General features: G+C 43.4%; 1 protein-coding gene across 1 annotated transcript in view; it reads right to left on the reverse strand.

The window, feature by feature from the left end:
• The window catches only part of hyi (hydroxypyruvate isomerase), a 39,696-nt gene continuing 20,739 nt past the window's right edge, over positions 1 to 18,957 (reverse strand). Inside the window, exons 7-10 of the mRNA XM_078560864.1 lie at positions 11,040 to 11,089; positions 9,554 to 9,623; positions 6,871 to 7,005; positions 1 to 1,848 (exon numbers count right to left, since the gene is read on the reverse strand). Of these exons, the coding sequence (XP_078416990.1) occupies positions 1,760 to 1,848; positions 6,871 to 7,005; positions 9,554 to 9,623; positions 11,040 to 11,089 (344 nt within the window). The 3' untranslated portion in view covers positions 1 to 1,759. The remainder of the gene's footprint in view (positions 1,849 to 6,870; positions 7,006 to 9,553; positions 9,624 to 11,039; positions 11,090 to 18,957) is intronic.

Here is an 18,957-nt window from a genome sequence, read left to right on the forward strand (position 1 = left end):
TTAGGTATTGTGTGAGGTGATCAAGTCCTCTCATTGTTTATTTTTAAATGTGACAATCCCTCGATTCATTGGATAAGAAGTTATCAGGAGCAGTGTTATGGTCTCCTAAATTGAGATAGGAAATCATCCTGGTTATAACTTGACATGTAGGTAGGGCAGGCAAAGATGGTGCAAAACAAAGAGAAAATACTTTAAGTAATTCCATTCACTTAACAGGAATATTGCCTCATCAGACAAATAACTAAAACTTGGACTAGCCTGTCATTGTGTTTATTTTATAATGAGACTCGTGGAACGAGTGACAATTAAGCCAGCTGGATTGAAAAGTGACTTGGCAACGTGAAGGCAAAGGCGGTGATAAAACGGAAAAATCACTGCCTGGATGACAGTGAGCAACAGCATGGCGCACAGATCTGTGTCAGCTCCCTACTGTTCACATGATTCATAAATAACCTGGAGGAATGTACTTACGTCAAATGTGCTGATGATTTCAAACTAAGTGGCTAGGTAATAAACCTAAGGTAGATAAACAACATTCAAAGCCCCAGACCAATTAAGTCTACTGGCTAAGGAGCTATACATAGATTTTAACTCAGGGAATGCATAATTGTGAAAGAAACAGCAAATGTGTAGATAATGAAGAAATACTATACTGTATAATTAAAAACTAACCAGAGACAGCAAGGATCAAGCTGCTTCTGAGATATCCAAGGGAAACAGCTTTATTTTTGTCCTGCAATAAAGCTGGGGAAGGAAATTAATCTGGGTGTGCTTACAAAAAGTTTGTAATCACTGTGAACTTTTTAAAATTTGTTTTTGGGATGTGTGTTGCTGGCAAGGCCAGCACTTATTGCCCATCCCTACCTGCCCTTGAGACAAATCTAATTAAATCCTGGGATATGGCTTGATGACATTTAACACGAGTTATTCTAAACTTGTACCAGTGACTATAGGTGCTGAGATCAGATTTGGAACAGTTGCATGTTTTGGTACTTTCCAAAAAGTCATTGCTATATCAAAGAAGCTTCAGAGAACAGTGGCAGGAATTATTCTGGGATTTAGAGGATCTAAGTTATGAAGAGAGATGTGCAGAACTGCGCTTGCTTCTGTAGGGAGAGCGGGGAAGAGAAATGATTCAAGGTTTTTAAAATGTTGGGGCATGTCAATTATGCAGAAAGAAGCAGGTTATTTGAATTTAACTGGAAGATACAGGGCTTTAAAAATTAATTAGCCTCAAGTGAGACTAGGGATTAGAAGAAATGTCTTGATGTTCATTCAGTAGTGGTAATGTGGAACAGACTACCAGCATATAAAATGTAAATTATTTTAAAAAAGAAGAGTTGATAAGCAGCTGATTGGGAATGATGTTATGATGGTTAACCAAGGTACTGTCTTGCTATGCTGTTGGGATGGGGTGAAATGGTATTTTTCAACGATGGTGAACAACACACCATCATTGAATGTGGATGATGAGGGCGATTAAATAGAGTTCTGTTTTATTATCCTTAGGGATCAAGGAATCTTTCTGCAGAACTTTTGCTGAGGAGATTAAGTGAATAAACTAGATTGTGATTGAGTCAAACATTTTTAATTCCACAATTTTTTATATTCTAACTGGTTTTCAACGTCTGAAGGGCGCTTTATGAATGGTTGCGCAAATGACCATCCCATAAATTCAGTCTGAATTAGAATCTGATTTCATAGAAATGCAACTGTTGTTACTCTAGTAGGAGATTCGGCAAATTACTCCTCATCTCCATTACTGACATTCAGTTAGATCAGCCAGCTTATTGGTGCCTTGGTTGGTCCAGTAGCTCCTCAACCAGCCAAGACCATCCACAGTGTTGCCTGTTTAAATAAAAAAAAAAGAGAAAAAAATTAAATCCACATTTTAACAATTAATGGTTGCCATGCCCTATACGCTGGAGTTCCCTGTATGACCTTATTGTTTTAGGGTGTTCACATTATGCCTTAAAAGAAATTGTATTGATCTTATTGTGGACAAAAGTAAACAGCAAACCCCCCAAAAAAATGAGCTTTTTAAAAAAAATAGAATGTTAAATTGTTCCAGAACCCGCTTACAGAATATTTCTGTTTATGGACAGACTACAATAGATTGCCTAGCACCTTGTAAATTTGTCATATAGCTGAAAAACACTGATTTATTGTAAAAGGTAGAATCAACAGATTATTTCTTACTTGCCCAGTGAATGTATCAGCCACCAGGTAAAAATTCAGATTCCCCTGTAAGCAAACTGTTGCATCCTTTTCTCGTTGTATATGCTGGGTTTGAATATACAAAGCCACACAGTTGCTTTGATTTTAATTTCTTTTCATTGTTCATGGTCAGTTTCATAAACCCAATGACAACAGTTAAGACTTAAAAACTTAATGGACAGGGCACTTTTTAAAACTTAACTGGATGTGGATGGAGCTAGCTTGATTTGTTGAGTCACTACTTTTTGTGATATCTAACTCTCACACAAATATATAAATAATAAAAGGCTATTCAAAAGAAGGTTGGGACCAATTGGGTACCAAAAAGGAGATCTTGTGGAGGCAGAGGGCATGGCTGAAGTAGTAAATGAGTCTTCACTCAAGAAGAGCATGCTGCCTATATCACAGTAAAGGAGGAAATAGTAGAGAAATTGGAAAGGATAAAAACAGATAAAGAGGTGTTAAAGGTTGGCAGTGCTCAATGTAGAAAGATCATCCAGTCTGGGATGGGATGCACCCTAGATTACTGAGGGAAGTGAGGGTGGATATTGTGGATGTTCTTTTTAAAAAAAATTCTTTCACAGGATGTGGGCATCGCTGACCAGGCCAGCATTTATTGCCCATCCCTAGTTGCCCTTGAGAAGGTGGTGGTGAGCTGCCTTCTTGAACCGCTGCAGTCAATGTGGTGTAGGTACACCCACAGTACTGTTAGGGAGGGAGTTCCAGGATTTTGACCCAGCGACAGTGAAGGAACGGCGATATATTTCCAAGTCAGGATGTTGAGTGGCTTGGAGGGGAACATCCAGGTGGTGGAGTTCCCATGTGTCTGCTGCCCTTGTCCTTCTAGACGGTAGCAGTCATGGACTTGGAAGCTGCTGTCTAAGGAGCCTTGGTGCGTTTCTGCAGTGCATCTTGTTGATGGTACACAATGCTGCTACTGTGCATCAATGGTGGAGGGAGTGAATGTTTATAGATGGGATGCCAATCCAGCGGGCTGCTTTGTCCTGGTTGGTGTGAAGCTTCTTGAGTTTTGTTGGAGCTGCACTCATCCAGGCAAGTGGAGAGTATTCCATAAAACTCCTGACTTTGCCTTGTAGATGGTGTGCAGGTTTTGGGGAGTCAGGAGGTGAGTTACTCGCCACAGAATCCAGCCTCTGACCTGTTCTTGTAGCCACAGTAATTATATAGCTGGCTCTGTTCAGTTTCTGGTCAATGGTAACTCCCCCAGGATGATGATAGTGGAGGATTCAGTGATGGTAATACCATTGAACAGCAAGGGGCAATGGTTAGATTCTCTCTTGTCGGAGATGGTCATTGCCTGACACTTGTGTGGCGTGAATGTTACTTGCCACATTCAGCCCAAGCCTGAATGTTGTCTAGGTCTTGCTGCATATGGGCATGGACTGTTTCAGTATCTGAGGAGTCATAAGTGGTGCTGAATATTGTGCAATCATCAGCGAACATCCCCACTTCTGACCTTATTATGGAAGGAAGATCATTGATGAAGCAGCTGAAGATGGTTGGGCCTAGGACACTACTCTGAGGAACTCCTGCAGTGATGTCCTGGGACTGAAATGACTGACCTCCAACAACCACAACCACCTTCCTTTGTGCTAGGTATGACTCCAACCAGTGGAGGGTTTTCACCCCCGATTCCCATTGACTCCAGTTTTGCTAGGGCTCCTTGATGCCACACTCGGTCAAATGTTGCCTTGATGTCAAGGGCAGTCACTCTCACCTCACCTCTGGAGTTCATCTCTTTTGTCCATGCTTGAATCAAAACTGTAATGAAGTCAGAAACTGAGTGGTCCTGGCGGAACCTAAACTAAGCATCAGTGAGCAGGTTATTGCTGAGTAAGTGCTGCTTGATAGCACTGTTGATGACCCCTTGCATCACTTTACTGATGATTGAGAGCAGACTCATGGGGCAGTAATTTACCGGGTTGGATTTATCCTGCTTTTTGTGTACAGGATATACCTGGGCAGTTTTCCACATTGCCAGGTAGATGCCAGTGTTGTAGCTGTACTGGAACCGCTTGGCTAGGCGCATGGGAAGTTCTGGAGCACAAGTCTTCAGAACTACTGCCAGAACATTGTCAGGGCCCATAGCCTTTGCAGAATCCACTGTCCTCAGCCATGTCTTGATATCATGTGGAGTGAATCGAATTGGCTGAAAACTGGCACCTGCGATTCTGGGGACCTCAGGAGGAGGCCAAGATGGATCATCCACTTGGCACTCCTGGCTGAAGATGGTCGCAAATGCTTCAGCCTTATCTTTTGCACTGATGTGCTGGGCTCCTCCATCATTGAGAATGGGGATATTTGTTGAGCCTCTTCCTCCAGTGAGTTGTTTAATTGTCCATCACCATTCACGACTGGATGTGGCAGGACTGCAGAGTTTAAATTTGTTCCATTGGTTGTGGGATCGCTTAGCTCTGTCTATCACATGCTGTTTACACTGTTTTGCATGCAATAGTCCTCTGTTGTAGCTTCATCAGATTGAGACTTCATTTTTAGGTAATCCTGGTGCTGCTCCTGACATGCCCTCCTGCACTCTTCATTGAACCAGGGCTGATGCCCCATCTTGATAGTAATGGTAGAGTGGGGGATATGCCGAGCCATGATGTTACAGATTGAGGTTGTATACAATTCTGCTGCTGCTGTGGTTCCACAGTGCCTCATGAATGTTCAGTTTTGAGTTGCTAGATCTGTTCGAAATCTATCCCATTTAGCACGGTGGTAGCGCCACACAACATGATGGAGGGTATCCTCAACTGATGAAAAAAATTACACCCCTGTTCAAAAAAAGGGGAGGGGGCTAAACTTGGCAATTCAGAACAATCGGCCTATCATCTGTGGTGAGGAAACTTTTAGAGATATGAATCAGTGACAAAATGAACTGACACTTGGAAAAGTATGGGTTAATAAATGCAAGGCAGCATGGATTTGTTAAAAGCAAATCATGCTTGGCTCACTTGATTGAGTTCTCTGGTGAAGTAACGGAAAGAGTTGATGAGGTTGGTGTTATGTATATGGGTTTTCAGAAATGTTTGATAACCACTGGAGTAAGCGGTGGCTTGATTGAAGTATATAAGATCCTGAATTGTATTGACAAGGTGGACATGGAAAGGATGTTTCCTCTTGTGGGTGAGTCCAGAGCTAGGGGACATTATTTTAAAGTTAGGGATTGCCCTTTTAGGACAGAGATGAGGAGAATTTTTTTCCCCTCAGAGGGCTGTGCGACTTTGGAACTCTCTGCCTCAGAAGATGGTGGAGACGGGGGTCATTGAATATTTTTAAGGCAGAGGTAGATAGATTCTTGTTAGGCGAGGGAATCAAAGGTTATCAGGGGTAGATGGGAATGTGGAACTTGAAATACAAATAGATCAGCCATGATCTTAATGAATGGCAGAGCAAGCTCAAGGGGCTGAATGGCCTACTTCTGTTCCTATTTCGTATGTTCATATGTAATAAAATTGTTAGCAAAATTGAAGCCCCTGGAATTGAAGGAACAATGGCTGCATGGATACAAATTGGTTCAGGGAAAGAAAGAATTGAGGAGTGGTGAACGGTTGTTTCTCAGAGAGGAGTGATGTGTGCGGTGTTGTCCCCCCAAGAGATGGTATTGGAACCACTGCTCTTTTTTATAAATAAAAATAACCAGGGCTTGGGTGTACTGGTAACGCTTTCAAAGCTTGCAGATGACATGAAAGCTGGAAATGTAGTGAACAGTGAGGAGGACTGTATCAGACTTCAGGAGGACATAGACAGTCTGGTAAAATGGGAAGGTACATGGCAGTTAGAATCTAATGCAGAAAAATGTGATGTGATTCATTTTGGTAGGAAGAATGAAAAGAGGCAACATAAACAAAATTATACAATTTTAGAGTTTTAGTGTAACCTAGGGGTACACATACACAAGTCTTTGATGGTGGCAGGACTAATTGAGAAAGTTATTTAAAAGGCATACGAGTTCTTTGGCTTTACAAATAGATGCATAGGTACACTGGTTAGGCCTCAGCTGGGGTATTGTGTTGAATTCTGGGCAGCACACTTCAGGAATAATGTCAAGGCCTTGGAGAGGCTGCTGAGGAGATTTACAAGAATGGTAATAGGGATGAGAAACTTCAGTTACATGGACAGACTAGAGAAAGTGGGGTTGTTCTCCTTAGAGCAGAGATGATTAACGGGAAGTTTGACAGAGGGGTTCAAAATCTTGAAATATTTTAATAGAGTAAACAAGGAAAAACTGTTTCCAGTAGCAGAAAGACACCAGAGGACACAGGTTTAAGACAGTTGACAAAAGAACCAGAGGCAACATGAGGAAACATCTTTTTTATGCAGCAATTTGTTCTCACCTGGAACGTATTGCCTGTTGGAGTTGGATTAAATAATAACTTTCAGTGGGGAGCTGGATAAATACTTGAAAAGGAAGAAGCATGTTGAGCCATGGGTCTAAAGCAGAACATTAAAAGAGCTTTCCAAATAATCCCAATGTCCAGCTTTTGAGCTGGCACAGGCATGTGGGCCAAATGGCCTCCTCCTGTCTGTGTGACTCTACGATCACAAACGTACACTCCCAAATTTCAGTACTGTGTCTGTAGTATCTAAAGAAAGAAAAGTGTGAAGGAAATGCAATTCTGGGCAACCCACCTTTTGGAGTATATTCGCAGCCTATAAAACCTTGATATCCCAATTTCTCCAGCAGGCCGTATATGTAGCTGTAGCTGATCTCTCCGGGACTATCTGGTTCATTCCGGTTAGGAGCTTGTGCGATTTGGACATGTCCTGATGGTAGAAGACACAACACATCAGAGCAGCAATGCAGTACATCCTTCAGGGATCTTAACCAAACAACATGTAAAGTAGGACTCGGGATTAAAAGCGCAATTATCTCTGACAGGAGATCTCTGCACGGAATTCAATGACAGCCATGTATGCCATTGAGCTTGGTGAACTGAATATTTTTTAATGAAAAACACCATTCTTAATTATGTTTCTGGGAATGACAGCTTTAGCAGTGTATTGATGGTGTCTGGTTCATTCAATGTAATATCTCATCAGCCTAGGCAAAACTTCAGTGTCCTCTGCAAATTAACAGACTTTAATGATGTGCCAATCTCAAATATTATTGCAATATAATACCCTTTCTGCTGATCAGAGCTACACAATTCCTCTCCGGGTGCTGCTTAGTGTGATTGAATCATCGGGGAATTAAACTACCCAATACAATCATCAGCTGAACTTCAAACAGGAACAGGTCATTCAGTACTGGACAAATGAGCACAGAACAATTCTGCTTCTACATTCCATGCACAATCCTGCTGTATATGCCTGAGGACTCTTCCACTCGGTACCTTGATTATGAGACATAAGCCGTGAAATGATGGAGCTTGCAGCTTTAGTAATTCTTGCAGTGTTTTTAACTGCAAGGAAAATGCAATTCTTAAAATTTAATTTTAATTCTAATTTCAGAAATGGGGCTGCTGAACCACTCCAATTAACTTCATATAATTTAACATTCTTTCCCACAGCAGCAACCTTTTTGTATGCACTTTTATCCCTAGTTCCTGAAGGCTAGGGTACCCAAATAACGCCCAGTGAAGATTATATTGGCATTTTCATTACAGCCATTGTCAGCTGGTAGCACTCTCACCTCCGGAGTCCAATAATTACGCAGAATATACTGTACCAAAACAGGCCATTCAGCCCAACCTGTCCATGCAGATGTTTATGTGCTGCTTGAGCCTCCTCCCATCTTTCTGTATCTAACTCTTAACAACGTAACCATCTATTCACTTCTCCCTCATATGCATCCCCTTAAATGCATCCAAACTATTCACTTCAACTGCTCCTTGTGGTGGTGAGTTCCATATTTTAAGCAATGTTCTTCTGAATTTCTTATATTCATGGCCTCTAGTTTTGTTCCACCCCATGAATAGGAACACTCTGTGGCAACTCTATCAAAACCTTTGATAATTTTAACCATCTGTATTAGGAGAAAGAAATAAGGTTAACATTTCAGATCAATGACTTTTCAAACTGCGCCACCTTCCATGCTAATGCTTCCAATATGATTTCCTTTCCCCTTAGCCGAGAATATCCCTTCATTGTGGTCCACAGGGACCTCAATTGTGTCCATCCCACTTCCCGCACATCTGCTCTAACCCCTTCCCCTTCCTACCAGAACCAAAATAGGGTTCCCCTGGTCCTTGCTCTGCACCCCACCAGCTTCCACATTCAATGGATTATCCTTTGCTATTTCTGCCACCTCTAGCACAATGTCACCACCAAACACACCTTCCCCTCCCAACATTCTGAAGGGACAATTCCCTCCATGAAACCCTGGCCCACCTCCAATAGCACCCCCTTCCCATGACAACTTGCGATGGAAACAGAAAATATGCTTTTTACCTCCCCCCTTCTCACCCTTCAGGGCCCCAAAACACACCTTCCAGGTGATGCAGCAATTATTTGTACCTCTTTCAATTTAGTCCTGCTCGTGCTGTGGTCTCCTCTACACTGGGGAGACTAAATGCAGGCTGGATGATCGCTTTGGAGAACACCTCGGTTTAGTCCATAATCGTAACCTTGATTACTGGTCAACGGTCACTACCACTCCGACCTCTCTCTCCTCAGCTTCCTACACAGATACAATGAAGCTCAATAGAAGCTGGAGCACCAGCATCTCATTTTTTGATTAGGCCCTTTACAAGCTTCTGGACTCAACATTGGGTTTAACGGTTTTAGATTTTAACCATTGTTTCCATTTTTCAAACAGCAGCTGTTGGTAATGACTCTACTATTCCCATTTACACCTCCCCAAGACCCACCTTCTGTTTCTTTAGTACTGTTACCATCCCCTTTTGCCTTGCACCATCATCCCTTTTGTCATTTAATCTCTCTTGCCTTCCACTCTATCACAAACCTTCCCTTTGTTCTTTCCTCCCCTCCCCTTTTCCCTGCCTCTGTAACTTGCTTAAAACCTATTACATATCCTATGTGCTCCAATTTTGATGAAACTTGAATTTTGCTTCATGCTGCAGATGTTGCCTGACTTGTTGAGTATTTCCAACATTTTGTATTTCAATTTATTTATAATAGGTTTAGGTTCTGCAAATGTCATCTCTACAGCACAGATGACAAGCAGCACCCACTGTCCAAGCAGCACAACACACGGACACATTGTTATCCGCGTCCACACATACATGTGGATCCTCCAAACCTGCCGGAAAATTAGCTAGTACCATGTACAATGACTTTCCTAGTACATTGGGAGAACAATGGATACAAACCCTCTAAAACGCATATATGTAGACAGAAAAGAAGTACTTGCCTATCAGAGGGAAGTAGTTGGCAATGTTCTGAGTGAGATTCCCATCCATTATCTGGCAGTGAAACAAGTCCTGCAAACACAATTCAGTTAATGCAGAAACAGCCAAACAGTCTCTGCACAGGAAACCTCTATGCATTACCTCAGTATGAGGTATCAAATACACACAGAACAATCTTGTACAAATACAATGTCTGATCACGTAACAAAAATAGAATGAGATTGAGAATCACATCCCACATTCAGTCAGAGGGTAGGTTTATGGAATTGTACAGAATAGAAAGAGGCCCAACAGTTCTATCCAGAGTATTTAGTTCCACACAAGCTTCCTCCCACCTTCCTTCATCTCGGCACAGCCTTCTATTCCTTGCTCCTTCAATTATTTACCTAGCTTCCTCTTAAATGCATCTATGCTAATTGCTTCAACTATTCCATATGGTAGCAAGTTCCACATTCTAACCACTCTTGAGTAAAGAAGTTTCTCCCGAACTCTTTATTGGATTTATTAGTGACCATCTTGACCTTGCCCAGTGAGGCAATGTTATCACTCAAACAATTCAATTTCACTGAGAAAGGTCCATTAGTAAATATTAAGAGAGGAATTTTTCAAAGTGTCACGACACCAGCGATGCCTCACACACAACAGAAGACAAGAAAATCATTGGCACACTGCCCACAATGTTTTCTTTTTGTCCTTGCATGCAACATTGCAGGCAGTGAACTAATGATTTTCTGATAAGCTGCTTGCTGTTTGTGAGGCTGACTTGTGGCATGAGGTTTCACAAATGCTGCCCTATAGTTATAGAAATTACTGCTGGTGGTAACAGCACATGGATGCTTAATGTGCTGGCATGACAATCCTCTGTACACTATAACAGGGCATTAACTCCATCATTGCCAACAGAAATTTCTAACCTACAGTTTTCAAAGTAAATCTCTAAGTGCATTTTACAGAGAATAACTGGAGCGCTTAGTAGGAAACCCCCCACTGATGATCACAACAGCGAATCCCCCAATATTGCCAGTTAGTCTCACTGTGATCACTTCCACCTGCTTTTATTAGTTATTCATAACACCTAAAGCAGAGTTAATATTAATAAAGAAATTAACTGTGGGATAGTTTGAAGGCCACCACAGATATGCTTATTGCTGACATCTCCAGCCAAGATGAGGCACTCGCTGAAGGGTTAAGATTTCTGACATGATAACTACAAGATCAGTAGAAGTGTACCTGAGGTGGATTGCTGAGAAATATTTCTGCCCATATTACAAAGCAGCAATTGGACATGGGTGTGATATTAACATTCTGAGTGAACATGAATATGCTGGCTGCTGTTCCTCATCAAAAGAGATTTGATTACTGATTCATCAGGCTTTCTGTTCCCTGTCCTCCTCCCAGTCAAAGCTGCTCTCCATTATTCTTACATAACCTAAATCATTGGCAGCTCGGGAAGTTGGGGAATTATTTTCTATTTACAGTATCACTCACCAACTGGAGTTTCAGGTTGGGCCTATCCACTTGCTGCAGAATCCCCGCAGCTGAAATAAACAGTATATCCATTATTAAACAGCATACAGTGGATGCAAGGGAAACAGCTGTTAACCAGCAGATTAAACCACTCAAATTCCATCACCATTTTAAACCACATTGTGACTAATTTTATTAGTGTGCAGTCTTTAAAGGCTTTATAAGATAGTGGTTTTATTCTATTGGGAGCTAGTGTAGCAGAAGACTGCTGCATTCTGTATGTCAGACATGCTGTGTCACGGGTGGCAATTGTGAACTTTGCTGGGAGACAGGCAGACTCGTATGTACATCATGAGTGATTGAAGGCAGGAATTAATATAACCTCCCTGACAGGTGTTTATTTTAGCAATATAAATAATGGTGGAATCATACAGCACAGAATGTGTTCATTCAGCCAATCATGCCTGTGCCAGCTCTTTGGAAAATCTACTTAATCCCAGTCCCCTGCTTTTTACCCATAGCCCTGCAAATGTTTCCTTTTCTTTTAAAATATAGGTCCAATTCCATTTTGGAAGTTGGACCTGCTTCTACCATCCCTTCAAGTAGTGCATTCCAGATTATAACAACTCTTGACATAAAATAATCTCGTCCTCTCTACCCTGGTTCTTTTGCCAATTATTTTAAATCTGCATCCTTTTGTTACTGAGCCTCCCGTCAGTGAAAACAGTTTCTCCCCATCGACTCCTATCAAAACCCTTTATAATTTTGAAAGCCTCTAGCTAATATCCCTTTAACCTTGTCTGCTCTATGGAGAACAATCCCAGCTTCTCCAGTCTCCCCACATGACTGAGGTCCCTTGACACTGGGTACCAGCTGCTAAATCCCCTCTGCATCCTCTCCAAATAATTGTAACTGATAGAACATGCTGTGCAAGGGAGTGTCGCTTTAACAAAGCTGCTGGCACTGTGTGCACTTGCTGCCACACGGTGTATAACACAGGAGCTAAGAGTGCAGCATTGAAATATAATCCACAGTAAATAAAACACAGAGCTGTGTCCACGTGGTATAAATCCCAGGTAAACATAATTCCCCAAAGGGCATTATCACAAAACTCACAAACGCAGTTATAGAATATGGTCTACTCCTGAGAATTTAATATGTAATTTTGGCTTTAAAAAAGACTTGATTTCAGTACCTTTCAGTTAAGAGTAAACTGTAATAAAAACTGTAATAAAATACCTAGATACCAATTAAAAAATAGATTCTAATGGAAGCTACAATTTTATGATGTTAGTATATATTCACCATTTAAATGATTCTACTTTTTATCTCAAGACTTGATTTATTGTATGCTGCTTGTGTACTACACCTGAGAGGCTGATGTCATCATCCACCTCATCCGAGATGAGCTATCACTTGGTGTCATCATTCAGTATTGTCTGGATGGGAAGCTCTTCAACCTTGGTCACCTCTGGGCAAAATCAAAACTCACCACCATGGACATACATGACCTTCAGTTTGCGGATGACTGCTACCTGATGGCTCATTCTGTACAGGACATGCAAAGGACGCTTGACCTCTTCAACACCTCGTATAAGAGGCTTGGCCTGTCCTTAAACATCGCCAAGTCGAAGGTCCTTCACCAACCTGCCCCGGGCCAGTTGAGCATCCCCCATGCCATCCACATAGATGGGGTGGCTCTGGGGTATGTGCAGCACTTCCCTTATCTCGGCAGCTGCCTCTCATAAGGGACTACCATCGATGAGGAAGTCTAACACCGAGTCCACTGTGCCAGCGCTGCCTTCTTTAAGCTGCGCCATGTCTTTGACAACAGGGACCTTTGCAAGTCAACAAAGGTCCTGGTTTGTAAGGCTGCTATATTGACCACCCTCTATCATGACACAGCCAATGGTAAAGGCTGAGTTGTTCAGATCCCAGAAGGAAACTTGAAACAACTGCCATAACCCATTTTTGCAATTTGTACGTTTCGAGATGCAGGCTTTGAATTCAGATCACCGAGTCTCAGGAGGTTTTTTTATAAAACTAAATTTAAGATTTATTAATACAAGAAAGATTATAAGCACATACATATGTCTATAAAATTGCTACTGTAATAACTACAAAAATCCCCTAATTAATCTGACTCTCAGTTAGACCCCTGGTAAGGCAACAGTAAAGCACAAGTTTAAACAGACCCCTGGCAAAGCACACCCTGGACAGTTGTGTTCAAAATGAGTTTCTTACAGCTCTGGGTCCTCGCAGACAGACTTGAGGCTTACAGGCTGAGGCTTTAGATCTTAGAATCCATCCTCCTTTTACCAACATTCTTCTCTTACTTTATATATATTTTCCTCTTTGAATGCAAATTCTCATTGTCACTAGGATTTTTTAATCTTTAAATCTCCTAACAATAAAACCCTTTCATAATATCCACTTTACTAGTAAGCTTTTAAAAAAATAAACACATTGTTTCTGAGCTTCACCTCATTAGGTATATCATTTCACCCGCTCTTTTGAATGGTCTATTTAAAAATGCAAATTGCCCCCTTTACACTTCACCTTTTATTTCCCAATGATAAAAGCAAAATACTGCAGATGCTGGAAACCTGAAACAAAAACAGAAAATGCTGGCAAAACTCAGCAGGTCTGACAGCATCTGTGGAGAGAAAAACTGAGTTAACACTTTGAGTCCATATGACTCTACGTCAGAACTAAAGAAAAGTAAAATGCGATGAAATTTATATTAAGGGGGGGATGGAGCAGGTGAAGCTGGATAGAAGGCCAGCGATAGAAGGTGGGGGCTAAGGAGGGATTGACAAAGATGTCATGGACAAAAGGACAAAGGGGTGTTAATGGTAGTGGTTCTGGCTAAAGGAGGTGCTGATGGTGGCATTAAGGTAAGAAAGCAGAATATGATAATAGCAGGACAAGGGTAAGCACTCTGGAAAGAACAACATGAACAAGTGACAGATGGTCCCTGTGAGGGTGGGGGAGGGGACGGTGGTGGGAAAAAAGATTGAAAATAGGATAAACGGTGGGGATAAAACAATGAATAAAAATGAAAATAAATAAAAATAAAAATTAAAGTAAGTGGATGAAAAAAATATAAAAATAAAAATGAATATTGAAAAAAGGGGATAAAAAGGGGTGAGGATGGAGGAGAGAGTTCATGGTCTGAAGTTGTTGAACTCAATATTCAGTCCGGAAGGCTGTAAAGTGCCTAATTGGAAGATGAGGTGCTGTTCCTCCAGTTTGCGTTGGGCATGAGAGCAGGATGGTGTGTTGAAATGGCAAGCGACAGGGAGGTCTGGGTCATGCTTGCGGACAGACCGAAGGTGTTCTACAAAGCATGACCCAGATCCAAGTCTATGTTTGGTCTCTCCAATGTAAAGGAAACCACATTGGGGGCAGCGAATGCAGTAGACCAAAATGAAGGAGGTGCAAGTGAAGTGTTGCTTCACCTGAAAGGAGTGTTTAGGCCCTTGGATGGTGAGGAGGGAGGAGGTAAAGGGGGTTTTCCCTGCGATTGCATGGGAAGGTGCTGTGGGAGGGGGGTGAGGTGTTGGAGGAGTGGACCAGGGTGTTCCACAGGGAATGGTCCCTACAGAATGTTGACGGGGGGGGGGTGAAGGGAAGATGTGTTTTGTGGTGGCATCATGCTGGAGTTGGCGGAAATGGCAGAGGATGATCCTTTGAATGTGGAGGTTGGTGGGGTGAAAAGTGAGGACAAGGGGGACCCTATCACAGTTCTGGGAGGGAGCGGAAGGTGTGAGGGCAGAGGCACAGGAGATGGGTCAGACACGGTTGAGGGCCCTGTCAGCCACAGTGGGTGGGAAACCTCAGTTAAGGAAAAAGGAAGACATGTCAGAAGTACCATTTTGGGAGGTGGCATCATCGAAACAGATGCGATGGAGGTGAAGGAACTGAGAGAATGGGATGGAGTCCTTACAGGAAGCAGGGTGTGAGGAGCTGTAGTCGAGGTAGTTGAGGGAGTCGGTGGGCTTGTAATAAATATTGGGGATCACCAGAAATGGAGACAGAGAGGTCAAGGAAGGGAAGTGTCAGAGATGGACCATGTAAAGGTGATGGAGGGGTGGAAATTGGAAGCAAAATTGATAAATTTTTCCAGGTTCAGACGAGAACATGAAGCGGCACTGAAACAGTTATCGATATATCGAGAAAAGAATTGTGGGTGGGGACTTGAGTAGGACTGGAACAAGGAATGTTCCACATAGTCCATAAAGAGACAGGCATAACTGGGGCACATGTGATGACTGTTTCAGTTCATTGTTTTATCCCCATCTTTTATCCTATTTTCGATCTTTTATCCCACCACTGTCCCCTCCCCCACTCCACCCCCACAAGGACCATCTGTCACTTGTTCATGTTGTTCTTTCCAGAGTGCTTACCCTTGTCCTGCCGTTATCACATTCTGCTTTCTTATCTTAATGCCACCATCAGCACCCACTTTAGCCAGTACCACTACCGTTAACACCCCTTTGACCTTTTGTTAATGACATCTTTGGCAATCTCTCCTTTGCCCCCACCTATCACTGGCCTTCTATCCAGTTTCACCTGCTCCACCCCGCTTAAACAGCATAAATTTCATCACATTTTTACTTCTTTTTAGGTCTGAAGAAGTCATGTGAACTCAATGTTAACTCTGTTTTTCTCTCCACAGATGCTGTTAGACCAGCTGGGTTTTTCCAGCATTTTCTGTTTTTGTTTTTATTTCCTTATGTTTATCTAATTACCATTTCAAACATACTTCCCTTCTACATATCAAAGCCTCTAGACCAGCTGGCTTTAATCCAATTAAGTCACACAAATACACACACATAGACACAGTCACCACTAAACTCTATTTTAAAATAATTTCCTATAACATTATAGACATTATTATATCTTCTTGACACCCTCCTCTACTGCAGCAAAACATGGACTGTCTACCCACACCACATTAAGATCCTTGAGAGCTTCCATCAGTGGTGCTTGTGTCGAATCCTGGGAATCAAATGGAAGGACTGCCGGACTAAAGTGGATGTCCTGCACAATGCTGTATCTACCAGCATTGAAGCCCTGCTCCTGCGGAACCAACTCCTATGGATAGGCCATTACGTCCAGATGCCCGAAAACCGCCTCCCTCGGCAGTTTCTCTTCTCACAGCTCTCCATTGGCCCATGCTTAAAGGGTGGCCAAAGGAAAAGGCGTAAGGATACACTCAAGGTCGCCCTAGAGTATGGGAGGCATTAACACCACCGACTGGGAGGAGAATGCTGCCGATCACTCAGCATGGCATCGCCTGGTCCATCAAGGCGCAAGCCAATTCGAGGCTCAGCGACTCGACAGCGAGGGCGGAACAGCGGCACCAGAGGAAGGAGAAGGAAGCCAACCCGGGGCTGTGATTTCCACTCCCCTGTGCAACAATGTGCCCCCACTGCGGAAGAACATGTGGATCCATAATTGGGCTCCTCAATCATCTGAAGTCTCACCAAGCCTGATGGACGTCATCCATGATTCCGAGGGACCGCCAACGATATATTCACCATTTAAATGATTCTACTTTTTATCTCAAGACTGTTGATTTATTGTATGCTGTTTGTCTATTACACCTGAGAGACAGATATCATTTACTCCTTTTAAATGCACTAAACATGATTTTTATGCCACTGGTTAGGCCAGCATTCACTGCCCGTTCCTAATTGAACGTCAGAAGGTGGTGGTGAGCCACCTTGTTGAACTGCTGCAACCCTGTAATGTAGGTACATCCAAAGTGCCGGTAGGAAGGGAGTTCCAGGATTTTAACCGAGTGACAGTGGAATAACAGCAACACAGTTCCAAGTCAGGAAGGTGTGTGACTTGAGAGTGGAACATACAGCTGTGGTAGAGGTTGCAGGCTTTGAAGGTGCTGTCGAAGAAGCCTTGGAAAGTTGCTGCTGTGCATCTTGTGGATGGCTTACACTGTGTGCCAGTGGTGGGGGGAATGAATTTTGAAAGTGGTGGATTGGAGCTAATATTTGAATTCCTTTGTCATGGATGGTGTTGAGCTTCTTATGAGGAGCATGGACAGGGTGGATAGGGAGCAGCTGTTCCCCTTAGTTGAAGGGTCAGTCATGAGGGAACACAAGTTCAAGGTGAGGGGCAGGGAGTTTAGGGGGGATATGAGGAAAAACATTTTTACCCAGAGGGTGGTGACGGTCTGGAATGCGCTGCCTGGGAGGGTGTTGGAGGCGGGTTGCCTCACATCCTTTAAAAAGTACCTGGATGAGCACTTGGCATGTCATAACATTCAAAGCTATGGGCCAAGTGCTGGTAAATGGGATTAGGTAGGTAGGTCGGGTGTTTCTCACATGTCAGTGCAGACTCGATGGGCCGAAGGGCCTCTTCTGCACTGTGTGATTCTTGAGCGTTGTCGGGGCTGCACTCACCCAGATGAGTGGAGAGTAATCCATCACACTCCTGATCTGTGCCTTGTGGATGGTGGACAGGCTTTGGGGAGTCAGGATGTAAGTCACTCATGGCAGATTACCCAGCTTGTGACCCATTCTTCTAGCCACAGTATTTATATGGCTAGTCCAGTTCAGCTGCTGGTCAATGGTAACCCCCAGGATGTTGATGATGGAGGATTCAGTAATGGTAATGCCAATGGGGAAAAATCTTCCATAGTAATGCTGTTGAACATCAAGGGGTGACGGTTGTACACTCACCTGTTGGAGATGGTCACTGCTTGGAACTTGTGTGGCATGAAAGTTAACTTAATGTAATGAATGCATCAAAAACCACACATAAATGCTTAATTTCCCAATTTTACAACTATACTAGTTGATATAGAGTAGAATTTTGCAGATATACCTAGATAGTAGATAAACAGATCCTATGGAGACTGTGGGTGGAATTGTCCCAGGTTTGCGTTAAGTGCGGTAGTGTGCGGGAAAAAGGATGTTTTACCCGCTGGCCGCAATGGTGTATTTTCGCGCCACATCATCCCAATCCTGCCTCATTAATCATGCATTCCCATGAAACGCGCCATTTCGCTGGCGGGCGGCCTCTGATTCGCCCACCACCTCGCCGCTTCCTCACACCAGGCGCCATATTTAAAGTGCAGCCACGCAGACACCTCTCAGTGCTTCCAGCCCAGGGCTGCTGCACAGAAGACATGGCCCCAAAAGGCAAGAAGACTGCAGCCCCCTGAATCAGTGACGCATCCCTGGGACGTCTTCTGGACATTGTTGGAGCCCGCCATGATGTCCCCTACCCCTGCTCTGGCCGCAAAAGTCCCATCAGTGTCACCACTCCAGCTTGGGAGGTGGTGGCAGAGGTGGTCAGTGCCAATCCCAAAAGAAGTTCGCCATCCAGTGCCGAAGGAGGACGAATGATCTCATCTGTGCCGTCATGAAAGGCAACCATCTCATCACTCTAAACTCACACACTCACAAGCCCATCGCACATTCACTGGCATCTCACTCACTGCCAGCTCAAGAGCATTCACACCCTCACATCTTCATTTGGCCTCATCTCCTCTGGAGACTGCCTCCTCAGCCCTCACCATCTTGAAGCCACTTTCAAAGATCAACATGTGCCTCCATGGATACCTCCTCCCCCTTCCCCAGTAATGCCCCAGCCTTGCAGCCTCTTCCCTTGCCTGAGGACACTTCTCCCCCTTCCCCAAGCGAGCCATAGTTCTGCAGCCAGTTGAAAAGCCACCCCCCGCCTACAGCTGGTCTCGTAAGCAGAGACCTGCCCATGAGTGCCCCTAAAAGTGATGTGGTGCTGCCTGCGGAGACTGGGGTGTTGACTGTGAGTGCTGCCCAAAGCAAGGTGGGTAAAGAAGCCTCAAAGTCCCAAGTGAAGTGCAGCTCGCCAGGTGCATGTCGCTTATGTTCAGTTGTGAAACATGTCGGCACGATTGCCCGGATTATCCAGCGTGGCAGGATGATTC

The sequence above is a fragment of the Cetorhinus maximus genome, chromosome 17 (genome assembly GCF_964194155.1).
Source record: "Cetorhinus maximus chromosome 17, sCetMax3.hap1.1, whole genome shotgun sequence".
In the NCBI taxonomy this organism is placed as follows: Eukaryota; Metazoa; Chordata; class Chondrichthyes; order Lamniformes; family Cetorhinidae; genus Cetorhinus; species Cetorhinus maximus.